The sequence below is a fragment of the Rhodotorula paludigena genome (genome assembly GCF_050403205.1).
Source record: "Rhodotorula paludigena JCM10292 DNA, Rt_paludigena_JCM10292v1_ctg3, whole genome shotgun sequence".
Classification (NCBI taxonomy): domain Eukaryota; kingdom Fungi; phylum Basidiomycota; class Microbotryomycetes; order Sporidiobolales; family Sporidiobolaceae; genus Rhodotorula; species Rhodotorula paludigena.
In genome coordinates, this window is record NW_027481455.1 from 108,916 (window position 1) to 130,316 (window position 21,401).

General features: G+C 64.7%; 8 protein-coding genes across 8 annotated transcripts; 4 read left to right on the forward strand and 4 right to left on the reverse strand.

The window, feature by feature from the left end:
* Nucleotides 1-167: 167 nt before the first annotated feature.
* Nucleotides 168-3,112, forward strand: IKS1 (protein kinase IKS1; the record flags this gene model as incomplete). The annotated part of the gene is made up of 7 exons (XM_076645992.1): nt 168-996; nt 1,058-1,479; nt 1,558-1,660; nt 1,755-1,962; nt 2,041-2,419; nt 2,535-2,801; nt 2,873-3,112. 7 exons carry the CDS (start codon nt 168-170, stop codon nt 3,110-3,112), a joined length of 2,448 nt encoding a protein of 815 aa, XP_076508271.1.
* A 642-nt stretch (nt 3,113-3,754) lies between these two features.
* Nucleotides 3,755-4,492, forward strand: JCM10292_005094 (small nuclear ribonucleoprotein-associated protein; the record flags this gene model as incomplete). Its single annotated transcript, XM_076645993.1, has 4 exons — nt 3,755-4,034; nt 4,122-4,165; nt 4,235-4,302; nt 4,375-4,492. 4 exons carry the CDS (start codon nt 3,755-3,757, stop codon nt 4,490-4,492), a joined length of 510 nt encoding a protein of 169 aa, XP_076508272.1.
* Nucleotides 4,493-4,964: 472 nt separating this feature from the next.
* JCM10292_005095 (uncharacterized protein) lies at nt 4,965-7,599 on the forward strand (the record flags this gene model as incomplete). The annotated part of the gene is made up of 12 exons (XM_076645994.1): nt 4,965-5,061; nt 5,141-5,393; nt 5,471-5,580; nt 5,684-5,733; nt 5,810-5,899; nt 5,975-6,049; nt 6,160-6,264; nt 6,399-6,488; nt 6,566-6,718; nt 6,805-6,978; nt 7,060-7,287; nt 7,387-7,599. The coding sequence occupies 12 exons, from the start codon at nt 4,965-4,967 to the stop codon at nt 7,597-7,599; spliced, it is 1,638 nt and encodes a 545-aa protein (XP_076508273.1).
* Nucleotides 7,600-8,156: 557 nt separating this feature from the next.
* On the reverse strand, nt 8,157-8,429 carry JCM10292_005096 (uncharacterized protein; the record flags this gene model as incomplete). Its single annotated transcript, XM_076645995.1, has 1 exon — nt 8,157-8,429. The coding sequence occupies one exon, from the start codon at nt 8,427-8,429 to the stop codon at nt 8,157-8,159; it is 273 nt and encodes a 90-aa protein (XP_076508274.1).
* A 1,182-nt stretch (nt 8,430-9,611) lies between these two features.
* On the reverse strand, nt 9,612-13,325 carry JCM10292_005097 (glycogen [starch] synthase; the record flags this gene model as incomplete). The annotated part of the gene is made up of 12 exons (XM_076645996.1): nt 9,612-9,904; nt 9,972-10,109; nt 10,264-10,448; nt 10,525-10,603; nt 10,669-10,695; nt 10,761-11,276; nt 11,339-11,557; nt 11,664-11,881; nt 11,943-12,324; nt 12,418-12,570; nt 13,073-13,134; nt 13,291-13,325. 12 exons carry the CDS (start codon nt 13,323-13,325, stop codon nt 9,612-9,614), a joined length of 2,307 nt encoding a protein of 768 aa, XP_076508275.1.
* A 195-nt stretch (nt 13,326-13,520) lies between these two features.
* On the reverse strand, nt 13,521-15,771 carry JCM10292_005098 (uncharacterized protein; the record flags this gene model as incomplete). Its single annotated transcript, XM_076645997.1, has 7 exons — nt 13,521-13,641; nt 13,706-13,801; nt 13,939-14,176; nt 14,270-14,384; nt 14,463-14,656; nt 14,768-14,825; nt 14,920-15,771. The coding sequence occupies 7 exons, from the start codon at nt 15,769-15,771 to the stop codon at nt 13,521-13,523; spliced, it is 1,674 nt and encodes a 557-aa protein (XP_076508276.1).
* Nucleotides 15,772-16,100: 329 nt separating this feature from the next.
* FRA1 (aminopeptidase P) lies at nt 16,101-18,593 on the forward strand (the record flags this gene model as incomplete). The annotated part of the gene is made up of 8 exons (XM_076645998.1): nt 16,101-16,319; nt 16,387-17,085; nt 17,153-17,412; nt 17,485-17,652; nt 17,738-18,002; nt 18,080-18,259; nt 18,322-18,458; nt 18,554-18,593. The coding sequence occupies 8 exons, from the start codon at nt 16,101-16,103 to the stop codon at nt 18,591-18,593; spliced, it is 1,968 nt and encodes a 655-aa protein (XP_076508277.1).
* A 191-nt stretch (nt 18,594-18,784) lies between these two features.
* PGI1 (glucose-6-phosphate isomerase) lies at nt 18,785-21,094 on the reverse strand (the record flags this gene model as incomplete). Its single annotated transcript, XM_076645999.1, has 6 exons — nt 18,785-18,927; nt 19,060-19,419; nt 19,475-19,547; nt 19,610-19,990; nt 20,058-20,746; nt 21,073-21,094. The coding sequence occupies 6 exons, from the start codon at nt 21,092-21,094 to the stop codon at nt 18,785-18,787; spliced, it is 1,668 nt and encodes a 555-aa protein (XP_076508278.1).
* Nucleotides 21,095-21,401: the final 307 nt, after the last annotated feature.

The window sequence follows — 21,401 nt, forward strand, 5'->3', positions numbered from 1 at the left end:
GTGGTCCTCCCTCGTTCCCTCTCTCGCCGGTCTGCCATCTGTCTGTGCTTGCATTTGGTCATCTCTCAGTCCCCTCGGCGCCTTGCTGCACCCTTTCCTTGAGAGCGACTCGACTCCCCACTTCTCCCTCTTCCTCTCTTTCCTCCTCTCCACTCGACGATGCCCGCATGACCGCGCCTGCCCCCGCTCCCGACGACCACGCCCACACGTGGCAAGTGGTCCTCGTCGACCCCTCGCAGCGCAAAGTCGTCCTCTACTCTCCGCACCTCCGCCGCCTCTCGGTCCGCCCGACCCCGCCCGGCTCGCCCCTGCTCTCGGCGCACCGGCGCAGAGCCGTACAGAGTACCTCTGCAGGCGCTTCGTCTCCTCGCACGCTCCCGCGGCGCGCGAGGGCAAAGAGCGCTTCCCCACTTGGCGTTCGCAGACCTTCGCCGAGCGACAACGCTGCAGACACGGAGGACGAGGACGAGCTCGACGACGACGAGACTGCAGAGTCTGTAGTGAGCCCTCCGCCGAGCGTCTGCCCGCTGTGCTTTCAGCGCTTGCCCCGCTCGCCGCGGCGTGCATCCGCGTCGTCGTCGTCCCGCTCTCCCGCGACGCTGCGCAGGGCTTTCCCGCTTCTCCCCCCGCCAGAGCTCTCCCTCGACGACGATTTCGAAGAAGGCGCATCCCCTCGCGCGGGAAGAGCCGAGGTAGACGACGACGAGTGGGCTTCGTCGCTTCCCGTCGCGGCAAAGTCGGCGTCGTCCTACTTTGGCCTGCTCGGCGAGGCGCACTCGCTGGCTTCCTCGCCAGCGACGACGCGCGCTCTCCCGCCTGCGGATCAGGGCAAGGCGCGTGAGGCGGAGCGGCTCGACGAGCGCCAGATGAACGAGGGCTACTTTGGGCGGTTCTTTGAGGAGGTGCAGCTGCTCGGCAAGGGCGGGCAGGGCAGCGTCTACCTCGTCAGGCACGTGCTCAACGGCGAGGCGCTCGGACTGTACGCATGCAAGAAGAGTGCGTCTTGCTCGTTTCTTGCCCGCCTTGCTTCCCTTCTGAATGCTTTCATCACATACAGTCCCCGTTGGCGACTCGACCCCTTCGCTCCTCTCGATCCTGCGCGAAGTACACCTCCTCGAGTCGGTCTCGCACCGCAACATCATCGCCTACCACCACGCCTGGCTCGAGACGTGCCTAGTCTCGCGGAGCGCGTTCGCGCCGCCCGTCCCGACGCTGCACGTCCTCATGGAGTTTGCCGACGGCGGGAGCTTGCAGGGCTTTGTCGAGGCGAGAAGGGGCGCCGACTTGGACGGTGGCGCATCGGCTGCGGGAGAGGACAAGGACCGCAGGCGCGAGCGGCTTCGGCGCGCGAGGACCAAAGAAGGGAGGGAACGCGCCGTGCACCTCCTCAAGGTCGAGGACGTCGTCAGCCTCTTCGAAGGCATCGTGAGCGGCCTCGCATTCCTGCACGGCCGCAACATCCTGCATCTCGATCTCAAGGTACATGGGCGCACCTTGCGCGGATCCACTTCCGGCATGCGGCGGGAGCTGATCCTCGCCGCTGTTGTCAACATCCAGGCCGAGAACGTACTGCTGCACTGGGACGACGATGCACTCCTTCCTGCGTGCAAGCTGAGCGACTTTGGCAACGCGACAGGCGACAGCTACCATGCCGAGCGCCGTGAGTCCCGCTCCATCCTATGTCGCCTCAAGCCAGGTCTCTCGCTGCGACTGATGAGACGAGCGTTGGATTTACGCGAGTCGTCCTCTCGCAGGCGGCGGGTCCGGCACCCTCTCGTACACGCCTCCCGAAGCCTTCTTCCCCTCACCCATCACGCACCACCTCCCGCCGCCCGATCGCGCGACGGACATGTGGGCGCTCGGACTCATCCTCTACCTGCTGTGCTTCTTCGCCCTGCCGTACCAACACGCCGAGGGCGACGACACGCGCGCGCTCGAGGAGGAGATCAAGCGATACCGCGGGTACGATGCGCCGCGCCCTCATTTGTCCGCTCAGACCTCGCGATGGGACTGACGATCGTTCGCGATGCGCTCGTTCAGCTTCCACCCTTCGGACCCTGTCCCGCACAGCGGTACCGCACGCCCGTCCCTCCCGCCCTCGCTCCTCGCGCTCCTGCGGGCCCTGATCCACCTCTCGCCCGCCGCGCGTCCGAGCTGCGAAAAGGTCGAGCGCGCGTGCGGTGCTATACGCGCGGAGCAGGCGAGGGGCGGGTGCGAGCGCGGAGGGGAGCAGGGCATGAGCTTGGTGGGCGTCGAGAGGAGGGGGACGATGCTGAGGCCGACGAGGTTGCGCGGGCGGGAGAGGAGCGAGGGGCTGCTGATGGCGGCGGGAGAGGGCGAGGGCGAGGTCGGCGACGAAGAGGACGAGGGCGAGGACGAGGATGTCGTGCATTGGTCGCTGGGTCCAGCGACACAGCGAGTGCGTCTTTCCCTGTCCTCTGCTTGTCGTGACTGAGCGGCTCGATGCGGCGCACTCGTATCATAGATGTCAGCGGCAGGGGATGTCGCGCGCTCACGCTAGTTGCATCATACAGCCCTTGATCTCGCCCTCGGCGTCGTCGCCCGCGCTGAACCGCTCGACTCCGGCGCCCGCCGCTCTCCCGCCGCCCGAGAGGTACCCTCTGCCGCTCCCTCCTCCGCAGAGCCGCGATGAGGGCCAGCTTGAGCCGGAGAAGGCGGGTCCGATTGTCACATTTGGCGACGAGGACGATGGACAAGTCGGTCTGCGCGAGGGGGTCGTGCCGCTGCAGACGCAAGATATGACGGGTCTCGCAATTGCAGCAGCAGCTGCCCTTGTCAAGGTGCGTCAATTGTGACCCAGAACGGTGGCTGGCTACGGTCGTACTAATCAGTCTAGAGCCGCCGCACACAGCTCCTCCTGCTCACAGCGCTCGCCCCGCCCATATGGCCGACGCGCTCGCCCTTCGCGACATCTCCGCCAGCCATTCTGCCGGAATCCCTTTCTCCAGCCTCGTCGCCTGCCGGCGCCGGCGGCGCTGTCCCGCTTTGGCTCGCGGCCATCCTCGTCCTCGAGACTGTCTGCGACGTCGCCATCGCCCGGCCGACTTTCTCCTTTGCTCTCCTACTGATGCATTTGATGCTGGTCCGGTGAGCTTCGCTATCGGCACGCCATGGGGGCTGGCGAAGCTGTGGTCGTTCCGCTTGTTGGGTCCTTGTTGTTGTCTTCCTCTGGTCCAGTACCCGATTTTTCGCTGTGCTCTTGCAACCCTTTGATCTCTTTCGATCTGCCTCACGAAGTCTGCTGAACTCGACACGGGATGTACTGGGCGAGAAGCGACGAGCATCCCGCAAGTCAGCACTTTGGGGTTCACATTTGCTCAGAAAACCCATGACAGTCAGTGAACTGTGAAAGTGCTGCTCGAGACATCCCCTGACAAAGTTGAGCGGGCGAGTTGGCGACTTGGTGTGGTCGCGAGGTCGAGGCGGGGGATGCTGTCTGTCCCCGTCGCTCCTCGGCTGCGCGCAATCATGGTGCGTGCGGTGACTTGCAGGTGCTGGAGAGCTGTACTGACCTCACTCATCCCCGCCCTGCCCTTCTCCCCGTCGCCGTGTCGCCTTCTGTCGCCGTGCTCCTCCTCCATCGCTCGTCGGCCGCGCAGACGGTCAAGGGCGTGCGTGCGCCCGCTTTTGCTCTGAGCAAGAGCCTACACTGACCCTTGCTACCCCTCGACTACCGCACCGCGCCCTTCCTGCGCCCGCTCTCCTCGTCCTCGCGCATCCCCTCGACTCGCCCATGTCGCGCACTCCCGCTCGCGCGCCGCAGTCCAAGATGCAAGCGATCCTGCAGTACCGCGTGCGCGTCGTGCTCAACGACTCGCGCGCGCTCGTCGGGCAGCTCCTCGCGTTCGACAAGCACATGAACCTCGTGCTCGCAGAGTGCGACGAGTTCCGCCGCGTCAAGCGCAAGGGCGGCGCCAAGGCCCAGCAGGACCAGGAGGACGACGAGGAGGACGAGATGAAGCGCACGCTCGGGCTCGTCATCCTCCGTGGAGAGACGATCGTCACCCTCAGCGGTCAGTTCGCGTGCCACGACCCGAGCCTCTCAGGCGACGCTCCGCTGCGAGCCTACATGCTGACTGGTACTTGTGAGTATATTGCAGTCGAGGGCCCGCCCCCCGTCTCGGACGACAAGGGCCTCGCAAGCGTGCGTCTGCCTGCTCCTCGCCCTCGTCTCGACGTTTCGTGGCTGACCCGACCCTTGTCCGGCTTGCAGCTCGCCCCCGGACCTGGCTTCGGTGCTCCGGCAGGCCGCGGCATGGGTCTCTCTGCCCCGCCAACCATGTCAGTCCCCTCTGCTTCGTCCTCTCACCCTGCGCTCGCTGCTGACCGACCACTTCTCGCCCTCGCTCGCAGGCGGCAAGCACCGCAGTCGTTTGCGCCCCCGCCCGGCGCAGGCATGCCCCCTCCCCCGCCGGGCTTTGCGCCCCCTCCCGGGATGGCGCCGCCTGGGTTCATGCCCCCTCCTGGGTAAGTCGGGCCTCGTCTCGTGATAGTATTTCGCTTCCGTGGCAATCCGCAGAGGCAGGCTGTCTCAAGGAGATCGCCGTGTTGACAGACTTTACCGTTGTCTTGCAGCTTTGCCCCGCGGTAACCGCTCACACTCGCCCCTCCTCGACTCGCCGGCTGTCCAGCATGCTGTCCCCCATGCCCAGCCGGTCCGCCTTCTCTCGTAGTGTCCAGCCTCGCTTTCCTTCTGTGTACCACCACCCCCCTGCCAAAATTCGTTGCCCACGATGCATGGTGCGCGGTTCGGAGCGAGAGCGGAAGCGAAAGTGGAACGTTTAGGCGAGCACTCTGCTCGGAAGCGAGTGGGATGTCTTTGAGAGTATGATCACATACGATGCTGGCTCGCCCAAGCGCCCTCACTCAAGCGAGAGTCTGGACGTCGTCGTCGTCGTCGACTTGCGCTCTCGCTGCTCGTCGCCCCTCGTCTGTCCGTCGCGATGGCGCCCGCGAGTTCGAGCAGCGCAGTGCCTGCGACGCTGGACGACCTCGTTGCTCTCATCGCCGCCACCGACGCGCAGGACGTCGCCCACTCGCGTTCGTCTCCTCCCCACTTCGCCGCCTCTGCCTCTTGGTGCGCACGCTGACGGCTGTGGACGGGCGCACCGATGCACAGTGATTCCGCAGCTCAAGAAGCTCGACAAGGCGGCCGCAACCCCCGCCAAGCCTGCTGCCGCCGCCGCCGCTTCCGCCTCGACGTCGACTCCGACCTCGGCTGCTCCCGCTCCCTCGGGCAGCAAGGACACGAGCAAGGGTAAGGAGCAACAGCAGCAGCAGGGACACGTGCTCGAGGGCAAGCTCAAGGACGGACAGGACCCGCTCGCCGTCCTCGACCCGGCGGCGCACTCGGTCGGGTTCCTCTACATCCTGTGCGCGGTCTCCCCTGCCCTCTCTCTTCGTGCAGCACTTGCACAGAGATTGATTCGCTCTGGTGACGATCCCGCAGCAACGCCCGCCTCGGGGCGAGCGAGCCAAAGGTGCACGACCTGCTCCAGAGGGCGCAGGAATGGGCGGTCCAGTTCGACCCGGAGCAGGCCAGGCTCGTCCCCGAGCAGGGTAGGTCATGCTACAAACTAGCGAAGCATTCGCGCGCAGCGGCGCTCGCTCGATGCTTACGAAAGACCGGTGGGAATTGACGCCCGTTCCGCTCGTCGTGCAGTCCTCTACCTCGCGCACTCGCTCTGCCACCTCGCCGAGCAGTCCAACCAGGTGCGTTGCCACTGCCGTACCTTGTCAGATTCCGGCAAAGCCGCAAATCTGACTTGTGGAATGTCCTCACATGCAGTGGACTCTCCCCGTCCAGCCGCTTGCGATCCTCGTCGACCGCTTCCCGCTCCCGGGCTATCTCACGCAGCTGCACCCGCTTTTCCTTCGCGTACGACCTAGCTTCTCCCACGTCAGCTCTCGCCACTCTGGGCCCGCTGACATTGTTGGACGTCCGGTCGTACAGGTCGTCATGCAGAGTCAAATGTACCCCGCTGCGCAGGACCTGCTCATGAAGGACATCACCGACATTGACAAGACGGTGCGTCTCGCCTATCATGCACGATCCGCTCGAGTCGTCCTTCGCGGGCCTCTCAAGAGTCTGCTCAAAATGGAACGAGATCGCTCATCCTTCCGGTCTCTCGCCCGCAGCTCCACGCGGTCAAGTATCAAGACCATCTGCTGTACCACTACCTCGGCGGGACGATCCTCGCCTTGCTGGGAGAGTACGCCCGCGCAGCCGAGCTGCTCGAGATCGTGCGTCCTGTCAGACTCCCTCGCAGCTCGTTGTATCCGCGCGCGCAACACACTTTGCGCTTCGCCGCGATTGATGGATGACGAGGTGCATTTCGAGTCTCGTGCTGACTGCTCGACTGGCGCCTCCGCAACAGTGCGTCTCTGCGCCCGGCTCGAGCGCGAGCACGATCCAGCTCGACGCGTACAAGAAGCTCGTGCTCGTGCAGCTCCTCGCCTTTGGCAAGGTGTGCCAGTCCTCGCATCCCTTCTCTCTTCCCCGCTCTCTGCTGACGCTTATCCGCACTGTGTCGCGCACTCGCAGACTCAGCCACTCCCCAAGTACACGTCGTCGGCCGTGAGCACGGCGATCAAGGCGCTGTGCGGCGCCTACTCGGACTTTGCCGTCGCGTTCGCGAGCCTCGAGCGCGCGCGCGTCGTGCAGGTGCTCGAAAAAGCCGGCGGAGCGTTCGAAAAGGTGCGCCGGCCCTGCTCGATCCGCCTTCGCACGCAGGGCGCGCCACCGCATGTGCGCGTGCTGATCGACGACCATTGCTCGCACAGGATCACAATCTCGGCCTCGTCCTCCTCGTCGAGTCGTCGCTCCGCCGCCGCCAGATCCTCAACCTCACCGAGACGTACATCACGCTCTCGCTTGGCGACATTGCCGCGCATGTTGGCGCCGACCCGGGCAGCGAGGAAGAACTGAAGGCTGTCGAGGACGAGATCAAGGGGATGGTGAGCAGGGCCTCTCGCGTCGACCGGACCGCAGAATCCGCGGCCTCCTGATCATACCGCTGACGCAACGCACTCCCGCAGGTCGCCGCCCGCCAGCTCTTTGCGACCCTCTCCCCTCCCGCCGCTTCTGCGCCCTCCTCGGCCGCGCACAGCAGCACGATCGTCACCTTCTCGGACGACCCCGAGCCGTACCTCTCGCCCGAGACGGTCGCGCGCGTGACGCGCGCGATCGAGCAGGTGCAGCGGCTCGACCGGCGCTGGAGCGACGAGGCCGAGCGGATCGAGGAGAGCAGGGACTTTGTGCAGAAGGTGCGCCTTTCTCGCCTGTGTCTCGCGCGTCGCCTACGGTTGGCTTTTGTTTAAGGCTGCGCTGACCATCGCATGCGCTACCTGTCCCCGCTCGCACAGGCTTGGAACGCCGCCGCGACTGGACCTTCGCTCGCTGGCGCGGGCGCAACAGGCGGCGGTCTCTCGGCTTTCACGTCAGCTGCGAGCGGCGTCGGGTTCAGCGACGACTTTGACTATGCGGGCGGCGGTGGCGGGGCGATGGGGTCGCCTGGAGTTGGTGGGGGCGAGGGGTGGGGCGATGAGGGCGGATTTGTCGAGATGGAGAGCGACTGAGAACGGTCTGCGCGGGAGGTCGCAGCGGGCTGGGACGTGCAGCTTGCTGACGAGGTGGACGAGAGGCGAGATGCATTGCAACGGGTACATACTGCTACGAACGCGCGTGCGAGGTGTGCGAGGGAGCGGTCGCGCTCGCGAAGCCTGATTGCAAATGAACACGCGACATGCTCCCTCGGCTCGTACAGACTCGCGCACTCTCGACGGGCTTTGCACAAAGAGGACGAGCCAAGACGTGCGTTGTGCGAGCCCGCCTTCCGAAAGCGACCGGTGCCGCCCGGTGCGACGACAGCTTGTGCGATGCCTTTTGCCGGGGCTGCACGGACACGCAGTGACGTGCTTCTTGTCTCGTATTGCAACCGCTGCCTACAGCCTAGGATTGACGGATAGAGCACTGCGTTGAGGAAAGGCTAAACGCGAACAAGGGCGGCACGCGAAAGAGAAGACGACCATCCTTGCTTCAGCCTCGCGCCGCGTACGAGAAGGGAGATCAGAAACGGCGAGAAGGTAGGGGAACAGGCGAGTCTCAAATCAGGAGCCGTTCTCCACGCTTTCCGCTACGCGGTCGAGTGGTTCGAGAGCGCCGCGTCTGCAGCGGCCAAGTCCTGCTCGGACAGGATCTTGCCCCGCCCGTTCGGCGGCGCCGTCCCGCCCGGCGTCGTGAGCCCGCTCGTCGTGCCCGAGACGGAGCCGTTACCACCGTGCTTGCCGCGCTTGAGCACGAGAGGGGGGAAGTAGCCGTCCTCTTCGTCGTCGTCGTTGTTGCCGCGCACGAGCGAGTGCCAGCTCTGCTGCCCGCCTCGATAGTTAGACGTGCCGAGTTCCTGCATCACTTCCGTAAGCGTGCCGACTGTTGCGACCAGGCGCAGGCAGCAATCCCTTGCGAGCCGTGACCCTTCAGACAATGCAAAGAATTCTGGTTGCCTCAGTTCAAGGACCGGGTGTACAGGAAAGGGTGCCTGCAACATGCCATGTACACATATGTCCAATAGCTCTCACTGCTTGAGGCTGTGAACGGCAACGAAGGGCGCGGAACGCACATGCGCCAGCTTCGTCGTGAGAACCTTGTCCTCAATGTTTCCGACAACAAGCCATAGAAACTCCGATTGAAGCGATGGCTACACGGATGCGGAGTCAGGAGCCCAGATAGCGACATAAGGCAAGCAGAAGCCTGAAAGACGAGCCGTTCAAGTGCTTTGCGCGAGGACGTGCACGGCTCCGTTGCGCAAATCTTTGGGATTTGGTCTTTGCACGCGGTCCCTCTGTGTTGAGCATTCCTTGTTGGCGACGCCGCAACAGCCTGCAACTTGCGGCAAGCTTGGTTGGACTTGTCCTCGTGCAAAGGTCGAAAGAGCTGCACGACTCTGACTGACATGAACCTCGTCTGCTCTGCTCAAAAGTCGCGCCCATGGCTTGTCAAGCTTCTGTGGTCGCAGCTGACCAGCTGGCGGGGTTGTGCAATGTGCGAGCGACAATATGAGGCCGCGCACTCGAGAAAGAGAGATGAAGAGCCACCAGTGCAAGTCGCAGAGCTTGCACGCGGAAGGGGAGCGTGAAGCAGAGCAGTCCGTGCAAGATTGCAGCAGCAGCTGGACCTGCCCAGAACGCGCGCAGCGACAAGGCGAGTCGAAGCAAGCGAGCGCACTGAAGGGGCAGAGCAGGCACGCACCCGTGCTTGTCTTTCGTCCCGACTTGCAACCCTACTTGAAAAGCACGCTTTGACAAGGTTGCACAGAGGCACAGAAGAGCGGACAACGAAAAAATTGCGGGAGCACGGAGCACAGACAGGCGTGGGAGTCATGCGCGGCGACGAAAGAAAGGTGAAAGGTGAACGAGTGCAGTGGGCGAGAGGTGGGGATGCAACAATCCTGGTTTTTTAGCCTCGTGTGGTTGCGAGAGAGCGACGGAGCGGAGGTCGAGGTATATGGAAAGGGGGCGAGCGGAGTATGAGCCGAGGACGAGGAGGTGGTGGAGGAGGGGAGCGTCGAAGCAAGGGCGGTTCGTGCCTTCCGCTACGCAGTCGAGTGGTTCGAGAGCGCCGCGTCTGCAGCCGCCAAGTCCTGCTCGGACAGGATCTTGCCCCGCCCATTCGGCGGCGCCGTCCCGCCCGGCGTCGTAAGCCCGCTCGTCGTGCCCGAGACAGAGCCGTTACCACCGTGCTTGCCGCGCTTGAGCACGAGAGGGGGGAAGTAGCCGTCCTCTTCATCGTCGTCGTTGTTGCCGCGCACGAGCGAGTGCCAGCTCTGCTGCCCGCCCCGGTAGTCAGACGTGCCGAGCCCCTGCATCTCCTCCGTGAGCGTGCCGACTGTAAAGGCCAGCAGGTCAGTCGCGTGTCTCTATGGGTGTACAGACAAAGAAAGACGAAGACGCACGGTCGCCAGGAGTCGCCAACCCGCTCGTGAAGCGCGGGCTTGCCGGTGCCGACATCGGGCGCGGCACGCGGATGTGCCCGCTCTCAAAGTCGAACTCGTCGTCGTCGAACGAGTCGGGGTATGCGCGGCGGAGGGCGACTGCGTGGCGGCGTACGTGGAAAGGAAGAGATTTTGGCGAGATGGCGAAGGGAAGGCGGCACGGCAAAGACGGAGGAAGAGTCAGGCTCGCTTCCGGTACCCACATCCACAGCCCTACACAAGCTTGACTCGACACGAGAGAGCGGAAACGCACGCTGGCGGGCCTTTGCGTACTCGAGTCCCATGCGCTTCCAGTCGAGGAGGTCGCTCAGGCGCTCGGTGCGGTTGCGCTGGTTGATGCGCTGCCGGCGCGTCTTCTGGCAGAACGACACCATCTGGTCCGTGAGCTGGTTGACCGAGTCCTCGACCGACTTCATGCGGCGGTCGACGATGTAGATCCTGGATTCGCCCGCGCGAGAGGCACCCGTGAGCGATCGTGAGCGCGAGACGGCGGCGAGAGCGAGTGAAAGCGCACCCGTAGTCCTGCGAGTCCTCGATGAGGTCCTCCATGAAGCCACCGAAGCCCGAGAGATTGGTCGTGATCGACGGAACGCCTGTCACGACCAAGTCAGTCTCGGCGCGACAGACTCGGGGAGAAGGCACGATCGCAAGAACGTACCCATGACGGTGCACTCGGCGGGCGTGTCTGCCGCGGAGCGCGAAAAAGGTCAGGATCGTCTCGCAGGCAGCGAATCAAGGACCAGCACGCACAGCCCCACGGCTCGTAGTACGAGGGGAAGACGCCGAGGTGGCAGCCGCGGACGAATTCTTCGTAGTCCATGCCGAGGATGGGGTTGTTCGAGTTGAGGAACTCGGGGTGGAAGATGATTTTGACGCGGTCGCTCGAGCGGTTGAACAGCTGCACGCGGCGGATCTGGTTCAGGATGGGGTCGTTGGCGTCGTCGGCCATGTTGTGCGTCGTGACGGGCGGGAGCGAGTTGCGGCGGAGCGCAAACACGCGGCGCTTGAGGAGGATCTTGTCCTCGCTCGACAAGAGCTCGCTCGGGTCGGGCACCTCGGTCCCGTGCTCGCCCGTGTAGCGCGCCGTGCGCTCAAACAGCCGCGCGCCGATCCGGTTCTGGATCTCGGTCACCGTGTCGCGCAGCTGCTTGGTGACGGCCTGGCCCTTGAGCGCCTCGATCGTGTACGAGTGCGTCGCCGCGGGCGCGATGATGAAGGCGACGACCGTCTGCTTCGTGCCCATCTGCTGCAGGCGGTAGTTGAGACCTATCGTGCACCGTTCGTCAGCGTCGTGCGACCGGGAGAGTGGAGGAGAGACGGGAACAAACGGGCGAGAGACTCGATGTACATGTCGAGTCCCTTGTTGCGGTACTCGTACCGGCCGGCGGTGAAGAAGTACAGCGTGTTGTCGAGGTCGAAGTCGTAGTGCCCGTAGAAGTGACCTCGGATGAAGTCATTGATCTTCTGCTTGGACACGGCGTGCAGGTTCTGGAACTCGTGCATCGCGCTGAACTTGGTCACGTTGAGGCCGTTGGGCGTGACGCCGTCTGCAGCGCAACGAAAAAGTGATGAGTGCCGAGATCTCTCCCCAGCTACGGATGTGATACACGCTGCGAGCTATACAGAGGAGACGCTGCGAGACTCGAGACCCACCGGGCTTGCGCTTGAGCAAGTGCTCTGCCTCGTACGCCGTGATGTGCGACACGGTGGTGAACACGTCTGCGCAGTGCGCAGCCGAGCGCTCGATGCAGTAGCGGTGATAGATGCCGCGCTTGCCCGCCTCGTGGTCGACGTCAAAGTACGCGAGGTTGTTGTAGAAATCGACCGAGCCGGCGCACAGGTAGCGGCCGAGGAGCGTCGCATGCGTGGTGCTGTTCGACGAGTCCTGTCAGCAGGAAAGCGGACGAGGGAGAGCGGGGGACGAGTGCGCACAAGACGGTCGTGACATCGATGTGGCGCTTGCGGCAGAGCGGGATGGCGAGGCCGGCCTGCCACTCGTGCAAGTGGGCAATGATGGCGCGGTTGCGCTCGCGGGCGGAGAACTCGCCGAGGAACCACGCGACGAGGTACCCGAGGAGGATCGTCTCGTTCGTCTCGGTGTCGTTGGGCGGTGTCGGGATCCCCGCGAGGTTCCACAGGTCGCCCTTCCACTCGTCGAGGCGGTTCCAGACCGAGCCCGTGTCAAACAGGAGCACCTTGGGCCCGCCCTCGATCAGCCAACGGCCGTACAGGAACTTGACGCCGCGGTCGCGCATCGACGAGAGCGTGCCGACGAGCGCAGCGTCGGCGACATTCGTCGTTGTCGGCGTCCCGTCTGTGCGCACGCAAGGTGTCAATGACAAAATCTACTGGTGAGTTCCGCCGCTGCGACGCGGGCGGAACAAGCAGCGGGAGAAGCGCAGCTGACCCTCGTTGAGCGGCGTCGGCTTGTCCCACTCGATCGCCTCGACCTCCATCGGGGCCGACTTGTAGCTGAGCGGGCCGATGAGGGTGTAGCGGTCGCCATACTCTGCGCACGTGACGGGCGCCTTGGTCTTGATGACGGTGTAGATGCCGCCGACTGCGAGGTGGGGGGGAGACACGAAGCGCCGTCGTCAGCACCCTGGACTCGCGACGCTGCTGGGCTGTGCACGATTCTTGCCGAACACTGTAGTGTGAGCAGGTGGCGCTCCATAAAGCGCAAAGCAGGGGAATGCCACCCCGTCGCCTGCTCGCTCTCCTCGGTATCCACCTCGCCGTCCGCAGCCTAGCGCGCCCTTGCGCCTCGCCCGCGCCTTCGCCGCTCCCCTACCATCTTCAACACGCTCGTGTCGCTGCCCGTGTCGGGGGACCAAGTGCATGCAATCGCAGGGCATCGCGCGCGGGCGGCCCCCGATGCGGCAAGTCGGCCCGTCGTCGACTTTATGAAAGCCGCGCGGGGGCCACGGGGGATGAGGGTAGATCGAAGCTCGTAGCACACCTTTCTGTGCGCGGGACGAGAGGAAAGAGTCAGTGCGAGTGCGCGGGCGGGGGAGGCCAGCGGCGCGGAGGGCGCCAAAGTGGGGGAGAGAGACGAGATCGACGAGACGAGACGAAGGCGGGCGAGAGGGGACGCACGTTTGCGACCTCCCAGGCGCACTCGAAGCTGTGTGCGAGGTTGTAGGCGCAGGCAAGGGGGCAGGGCGGGCTCGGGCGGGCGGTGGGGCGGCGCAGCGGGAGGACGGGGATGACGTTGGAGGACGAGCAGACGAGGGTGAGCGCGCAGCGGGCGAGGGGACAGAGAGACGCGAGAGAGACGCACAGGAGGTGGTCGTGCACGCTGCGCTGCTGCGTCATGGTTCTTCCTGTCGTGCGCGCTGGTCGGGAGGAGAGCGAGCAGCGGGCACAAGAGCGGGGGGCAGGGGAGGCCCACAGCCAGACGCTCTCGCACGGCGACACGTCACCCCCGGCCGTGTCTCGCTTGCCGGCCCTGAACATGCTCGTCTCGTTCTTGCAGAATCGTTGCAGACCTAGGGTTGGCCGCCTTCCTCCCTACGGCACTGCTCCACCCGCAACCTCCCACACAGTCGCCATCGCAACTTTTGCATGCGCCGCAATCTGCTCAAAGTCGTACCCTGCGCGGTCGCTCACGTCGCACGAGTTGTGGTAGCACCTGGCCGCGCAGCCTCGTAGCGTCAGTTAACGGAAGGGGAGAGAGGGTAGAGCGGTGGACGCACGGGTCTGCGATGGGCCCGTTGCGCTCAAAGATCCAGGACGAAGGCAGTCCGAGTGTCGCGAACGACTGGTGGTCCGAGCAGCATGCCGGGGTGTAGCTGTGAACATACGATGTGAGCAGGGAAAACCAGCCGGCAGACCAGGAGGGATCGCCCGCGGGCTCTTCCAACGACTCGTCGCCCGTCCCTCCTCAAGAGACCGAGCCACCTGCTCTGAGTTATAGGAGAGAACGCACCCGACGACAAGCTCAGGCGTGTACACGCTGCTCAAGTTTCCGACCAAATCCGCCACCTCGCCCAGCCCGATCAAGTCCGGCCGCGCGAGCTGCATCGGCTCGCCCGGCTTGCGGAACCCGACCATGTCGACCTGGAGCATGAGCGCGACGTTCGCACCCTCGTCGGCGTCGACGAGGCGCCGCGCGTAGAAGGACGACGAGAGGAGGCCTTGCTCTTCGCCCGAGAAGAGGCACAGGACTGGTGCGGTGGGCGGCATCCGAGCGTTGAAAGGCGTCAGCGACTCGAGGTCTCAGTAAAGAAGAGGCGCGCGAGAGACCTCGCGGGACGCACCGAGCTTGCGCGCAAAGCGTAGGCGGTGCTCGTAGATCTGCCTCGCAACGGCGAGCACGAGCGCCGTGCCAGAAGCGTCGTCGTCTGCACCCGGTGCGGTTGTGTAGCCGAAGGACTGCACGCAGCCAAATCGTCTGACGTCAGCCTGCTTTCTGCCGACAAAGCGGTCCGACGAGCGAGAACATGGACGCACGCCACGGCTGTCGAAATGCGCAGAGAGGATCACCGTCTCGTTCGCGTCGTACCGGATCTCGTCGTTGATCGCCGGTGCTGTCATGAGGTACTCGTCCCCGAGGCCGGACTCGTCGTAGACGCACTCGACCATTGGGGCGAAGGACGGGAGGTACGATAGCTGCGTGCAGGTGAAGCCGTACGACTGCATTTGCGCTGCAGAGGTGCGACGACGGGGGCGGGGTCAGGGTACACATATCTCGCACTTCAGCGAATGCGTGCGCTTCGCTCGGGATTGGCGAGAGAATGACGGCCCGAGAGACGCACCGTAGACCCAGTCGGACGCGCGGTACCCGCCCTCGCTCATCGAGTGACGCGACTTCCACTGCGTAGGATTACTCGAGTCAGAAATGAGTAGCGGATTCAGTCAAGTAGGGTGGCGGTGCCCTGCGCTGTGCGCCTTTTTGCGCCTGGCTCACCCTCTTGTCCTCTTCCACGCCGTGCTGATCCTCCCCGCTGAGCGTCCGCACATCCCTCCTCAGCTTCTTGAGCGCCTTGCCGCGATCCATCTCGGCGAGCAGCGTGCTCAAGAGCGGGTCGAAGCGGAGCCCGTCGAGGTGCTGCTTGACGCGGCGCACGGCCCGGTCCGGCATGGGCGGGAAGCGCGGGTCCGCCTCTGCCGCTGTCTCGGGAAGGAGGGGGAGGGGGCGGCGCGAGAGGACGACGGGCGAGAGGCGGGCGAAGAGCGGGTCGGACGAGAGGCGCGAGAGGAACGAGAGCGCCGAGGGGACCGAGGTGGGGAGGCGGACGAGGTGGCCTTCGTTGAAGGGGAGGCGGACGCTGTCGAGGTCGAGATCAAGTGCGGGGTCGAGATCGGGGCCAGGAGCGGAGAAGAGGAGCTGGTCGGATGCAGAGGAGGGGGCGGCAGTCGAGGGGGACGAGTCGACGGCGACGGGGTGGAGCCAGACGAGGGCGCCGGCCAAGTCGCTGCCATCTGGTGCTTCCCCGTCACTCAGCAGCCTCTGTTCACTCAGGAGCCAGTCGTGTGGGACGTCGAGGGAGACGAGCGAGTCGTCGTCGTCTGCGCGGAAGCGAGTCGCGGCGGGGCCATCTGCGGCGTGGAGACACTCGCGCGGGACGTGATAGAGGTCGAGGAGGGTGCGTGCTCCGACGGTAGCGTGCAGGGTGGCGCAGGCGGGCACCGAGTGGGCCGAGTGCGGGGCTGCACGCGGGACGACGACCAGGCGCGAGGATGCAGGCGGACGCGGCGAGGGCGCAGCGAGCGCAGTGAGGGCAGCAGTGGCTGCAGCCACGAGTACGTGCCTGAGCATCTGTGCGCGTCTGTCTCTGTCTCTCTGCTCGCTTTCGACAGCGCTGCAGAGTGCGGCTCGGAGCGGATGAGGATGAGCCCCACCGCACCGCGCGGTGTCGCCGCTCTCTTCTGCTTCGGTCGCTACGCTGCTTGTGCTCGCACGCTCGAGCGAGGCAGTGCATGCTCGTACGGCCTCTCGCATCTCTCACCCGTGCTGCCGCCGCTGCCCCGTCTCGCGCTTCTCTCGCCGCTCCGCTACTCTTCCGCTGCTCTCCGCTCTTTGCACCCGCATTCTCACGTCCAAGCTACGCACTCGTCCGCCGCACAACCCACTCGAACGCACACGCCATGCTCGACTCGGCCCCGCGCCTCGCCGCCCTCCGCGACCAGCTCGCACACCACGACCTCGCCGCCTACGTTGTCGACTCGGGCGACTCGCACGCAAACGAGTACCTCGCACACGCAGACGAGCGCAGGGCCTGGATCTCGGGATTCACCGGCAGCGCCGGCACCGCCCTCGTCCTCCAGCAGCAGGCCCTCCTCTGGACCGACGGCCGCTACCACCAGGTCCGCTTCCCGCTCCTCGTCGCCTCGAATCGCTGTTGCACCTCTCACACTCTCCCCTCCCCCACAGCAAGCCGCGCAGCAGCTCTCGCCCGACTGGACCCTCATGAAGCACGGCGCACCCTCGGTCCCCTCGTGGACAGAGTGGCTCTCGGACCCGGCCCACTCGTCCTCGGCTCTCCCGCGCGGATCCCGCATCGGCCTCGACCCCGCCCTCGTCACCGTCGCCGACTACACCTCGCTCGCCCCCGCCCTCGCCGCTGCGGGCGTCGAACTCGTCCCGATCCGTGAGAACCTCGTCGACATCGCGTGGGACGCCGACGAGCGCGCGCAGAGCGGCGGCGCGCACGGCAAGCCCCAGCGGCCGCGCGAGGAGGTCTTTGTCCTCGACGAAAAGCACGCGGGCGAGAGCGCGCAGAGCAAGATCGAGCGCGTCCGGCGCGAGCTCGACAAGCGCGACGTCTTTGGCGACGACCCCAAGGCCAAGCCCGGCACGGGCGACAAGCGCTGCTGGGGGCTCGTCGTCACGCTCCTCGACGAGATCGCGTGGCTCCTCAACCTGCGCGGGAGCGACATCCCGTTCAACCCCGTCTTTTTCGCCTACCTCGTCCTCCCCACCGTCTCGAGCTCGCGCCCGACCCTCTTTATCGACCTCGAGCAGGTCCCGCAAAAGACGTACGACTACCTCACCGCGCTCGACATCCTCATCGAGCCGTACGAGCACTACGTCGACTTTCTCGAAGGCGTCGGAAAGGTCCTCGGCGACGAGGTGCGTTCCTCGCCCTTCAGCGCGCGGGGCTTCGAGACACGAGCTGACTCGCTGTGCGGGTCGACAGGACCTCGTCCTCCTCCCCTCGCGCACCTCGCTCTCGTCCGCCCTCGCCCTCTCCCTCTCGCGCTGCGTCACGTCGCAGCGCGGCCCGATCGCGCTCCTCAAGGCGCTCAAGAACCCGACCGAGGTGCAGGGGTTCCGCGACTGTCACGTGCGCGACGGAGTCGCGCTCGTGCGCTACTTTGCGTGGCTCGAGAGGGAGTTGAAGCAGGGGAAAGAGCTGAGAGAGTACGAGGCGGCGCTCCAGCTCGAAGAGTTCCGCAAGTGCGTTTCGTTGCTCGCCCCTGTTCCACATCGCCGCCCGCGTGAACTGACGCGCACCCTGCCCACCCGCAGGCAACTTGAACACTTCCGCGGCCTGTCGTTCTCGACCATCTCGTCGACGGGCGCCAACGCCTCGGTCATCCACTACTCGCCCGCGCACGACGGGCAGAGCGCCGTCATCGACCCGACCAAGATCTACCTGTGCGACTCGGGCGCGCAGTTCACCGACGGGACGACCGAGTGCGTGGCGCCTCATCGCCCATTCTCTACCCGCTCGTCTCTGCAGCCGAGTCGATGCTGATCCTTGCGTGTTGCCTCCGCACAGCGTGACGCGCACTCTGCATTTCGGCAACCCGACCTCGTTCGAGCGGCGCGCCTACACGCGCGTCCTCCAGGGCCACCTGGCGATCGACCGCGCCGTGTTTCCCTCGACGACGACGGGGTACATGCTCGACCCGTTTGCGCGCGCCGCGCTGTGGCAGGACGGGCTCGACTACCGCCACGGGACGGGGCACGGCGTGGGCCACTTTTTGAACGTCCACGAGGGGCCGATGGGCATTGGGACGAGGGTCGCGTACAACGATGTCAAGGTGCGGCCGCCGCCGCTTCTTCTCCCACAAAGCCTTTGCAGACGCACAACCTTGACCGTCGCTTTCTCGTCCCGCAGCTGCAACCGTACCAGATCCTGTCGAACGAGCCGGGGTACTACCACGAGGCGCCGGCCGACCAAGGCGGCCGCGACGCGAGCTTTGGCATCCGCATCGAGAACCTCGTGTGCGTCGTCCCCGCGCAGACCGAGCACGCGTTTGGTGGCGTCAAGTACTACCGCATGGAGCGCCTCACTATGGTGCGTCCCCTCGTCTCTTTTTCCCGTGGCTTTCGAGGAGAGCTCAGGATGCGTGCGCGCAGTGCCCGATCGCGACCAACCTCGTCGACCCGGCGCTCCTCGAGCTGCGCGAGCTCGAGTGGCTCAACAAGTACAACGCAGAGTGCCTCGCAAAGGTCGGCCCGCTGCTGCGCGAGACGGGCGACGCGGATGCGGTAGAGTGCGTCTTCGGCATCCCTGCTTCCCTCTCTCTTCCTTCCTCCTTCCAGGACTTGCTCCGTAGTGCTGACCTCCTTACTTTCCTGCGGTGCGCAGATGGCTCGAGCGGAGTTGCCGCCCTCTCTCGGTCGTGTAGACTCTCCCTCTGTCTCGTACCTCTCGGCAACTTCGTATCCGTATAGCATCCGCAATCGCAAAGTCCATGCCGTCTCTCGTCTTTAGCAAGCTGTGCAGAACGACAGAAAACTGCAAGTGTTGTATTTCCTTTTGTGCGACATTCACCCGAGTTCAAAGCCTGCTCCTCGGCCTTTCGCCGCTCGCACCGAGTCACGCCCGGCTGATGTAGTGCTTGATGAGGCCCGTCGTCGAGCTGTCGTGGTCGACGACCTTTGCCGCGTCGTCCAGCTGCGCGAGAATGTTCTTGGCGAGGATCTTGCCGAGCTGCGGGGAGCAAAGTTGGCCAAGGTTAGCTGGAAATCAAGCACAGAGGCGAGACGAGAACCTCCCTCCACGCCCATCTGGTCTGTTTGCGTCATAAGAAAAAAAAAGAGGGCGCGCTTCAGCGCCCAAGGTTGAGGAGGAAGAGAGGTCGAGGTGCGCACCGAACGAGTTGATGCCCCAGATGCAGCCCTGGACAAAGATCTTGTGCTCGTACACGACGATGAGGGACCCGAGCGTGCGCGGCGTGAGCTTCTGGAAGAGGATCGAGTTGGTCGGGCGGTTGCCCTCGAACACCTTGCTCTTGCGCAGCGCCTCGTTGTCGGCCTGCGCGCCGAGCTCCTTGCGCACCGTCTCCTCGTCCTTGCCGAACGCGAGTGCCTCGGGCTGCGCGAAAAAGTTCGAGAGGAGGATCTTGTGGTGCACGCCGCCGCGCACCGGGTTCTGCGTCTCGATCGGCGCGAGGAAGTCGGCGGGAATGAGCTTGGTGCCCTGGTGGATGAGCTGGTAGAACGCGTGCTGGCCTGTCGTGCAGACGGTCAGTCGCTTGACCGGAACGAGGGGACGAAGAAACGCTACCGTTGGTGCCGGACTGGCCCCAGATGATCGGGCCCGTCTGGTACGTCACGCGACGCCCGTCCTTGGTAACGAACTGTGCGGTGCCCGAGTCAGGATGCGTTCTATGGCAGGGAAGAGGAAAGCACGCCGAGAGACCTTGCCGTTCGACTCCATGTCGCCCTGCTGGAAGTAGTCGGCAAACTTGTGCATGTACTGGTCGTACGGGAGGAGGGCGTGGGTCTGGGCGCCGTAGAAGTCGTTGTACCAGATGCCGAGGAGGCCGAGGAGGACGGGGAGGTTGTCCTCGAGCTTCGTCTCGAGGAAGTGCTTGTCCATCTCGTGCGCGCCGGCGAGGAGCTCCTGGAAGTTCTCGGGGCCGATGTACAGCATGATGGGCAGGCCGATGGCGCTCCATAGGGAGTAGCGACCACCGACCCAATCCCAAAACTTGAACATGTTGGCCGAGTCGATGCCGAACGCCTCGACGGCCTTGGTGTTGGTCGACAGCGCGACGAAGTGCTTGGCGATGTGCGCCTTCTGCTCATGGGACCACTCATGAGCTTTTTCGCTCGCAGGAGAGGGACGGACTACAACAAAGACGTACGTCGGACGCAGACTTGAGGAACCAGTCACGGGCACTCTCGGCGTTGGTGATCGTCTCCTGGGTCGTGAACGTCTTGGACGCGACGATGAAGAGGGTCGTCTCCGGGTCGCACTCCTTGGTGATCTCGGCGATGTGCGTGCCGTCGACGTTCGAGACAAAGTGGCACTTGAGGCCCTCCTTGCCGTACGGCTTGAGCGCCTCGGTGACCATGACGGGCCCGAGGTCCGAACCGCCAATGCCGATGTTGACGATCGTGTTGATCGCCTTGCCCGTGTAGCCCTTCCACTCGCCCGAGCGGACCTTGTTCGCGAACTGGGTCATGTGGTCGAGGACGCCCTGAACCTCGTCTGCGCCCGGCTCGTTGATCTTGAACTCGTTGCCGACGTTGCGGAGCGCGACGTGGAGAACGGCACGGTCCTCGGACGTGTTGATGTGCTTGCCCGAGAACATCTCGTCGCGCGCCGACTCGACGCCGCCCTCCTTCGCGAGCTGGATCAGAGTCGAGAACACCTCGTCGTTGATGAGGTTCTTCGAGAAGTCGACGAGGACATGGACGTCCTTGTTGGGCGAGTCGTAGGTGCGCGAGAACTTGTTGAAGCGCTCCGGGTCGGCGGCAAAGAGGTCCTTGAGGACCAACTTGGTGTGGTCGGCGTCGTAGAGCTGCTGGAGCTTGCTCCAGGCGGGGTAGTCTGTGTACCCAGGTTCGAAGAGGTCAGCCTGACGGTGTTTGTGTACGTCTGACCGGGCTGCTTGTTCGCACGAGACCCCTCCATCGACTCGGGGAGGATCGTAACGGTAGGCGGTGTCGGTCGACACCAGCCCGTCCTCCGTACGCTTCCCGACCAGCGGGCGCAGGCAGCACACACGCTAGTCCGGATCGCCTGCATAACGCTGAATGGCCCGCCGTGCAATCTGTACACCACCGAAGCTGGCCGAAAGTCGAGTATGATGGTGGGGTTGCGGAGTTGGCGACGACGGCGTCGGGAGACACGGGGACACTCGCGGCAGCACTCACCGGTTGCGAGCTTGCCAGACATGGTGCTTTGCTGTAATTAGCGGGTGAGAAGCAAGGAGAGGCGGTAGAACCCGAACGTCCCACATCATGCCCGACACCTTGTACGTTAGTCGAGAATCCTCGCTGTTTGAGCACAGGCAGGACCGGCTCCACCTGACGCACGATATTCGAGAATAGGAAGCTCTCTTCTTCAGTACTTGAAGTGTGAGAGGGTTGCTCAGCGACGGCCGAGCCGACGTTCCCGCCGCGAGCTCTGCGCGCTGCCAAAGCTAGCTGATCTGCTGTGAGTAGCTTTTAAACATTGTTGGTGCACGGCGGTGCGTCCCGGG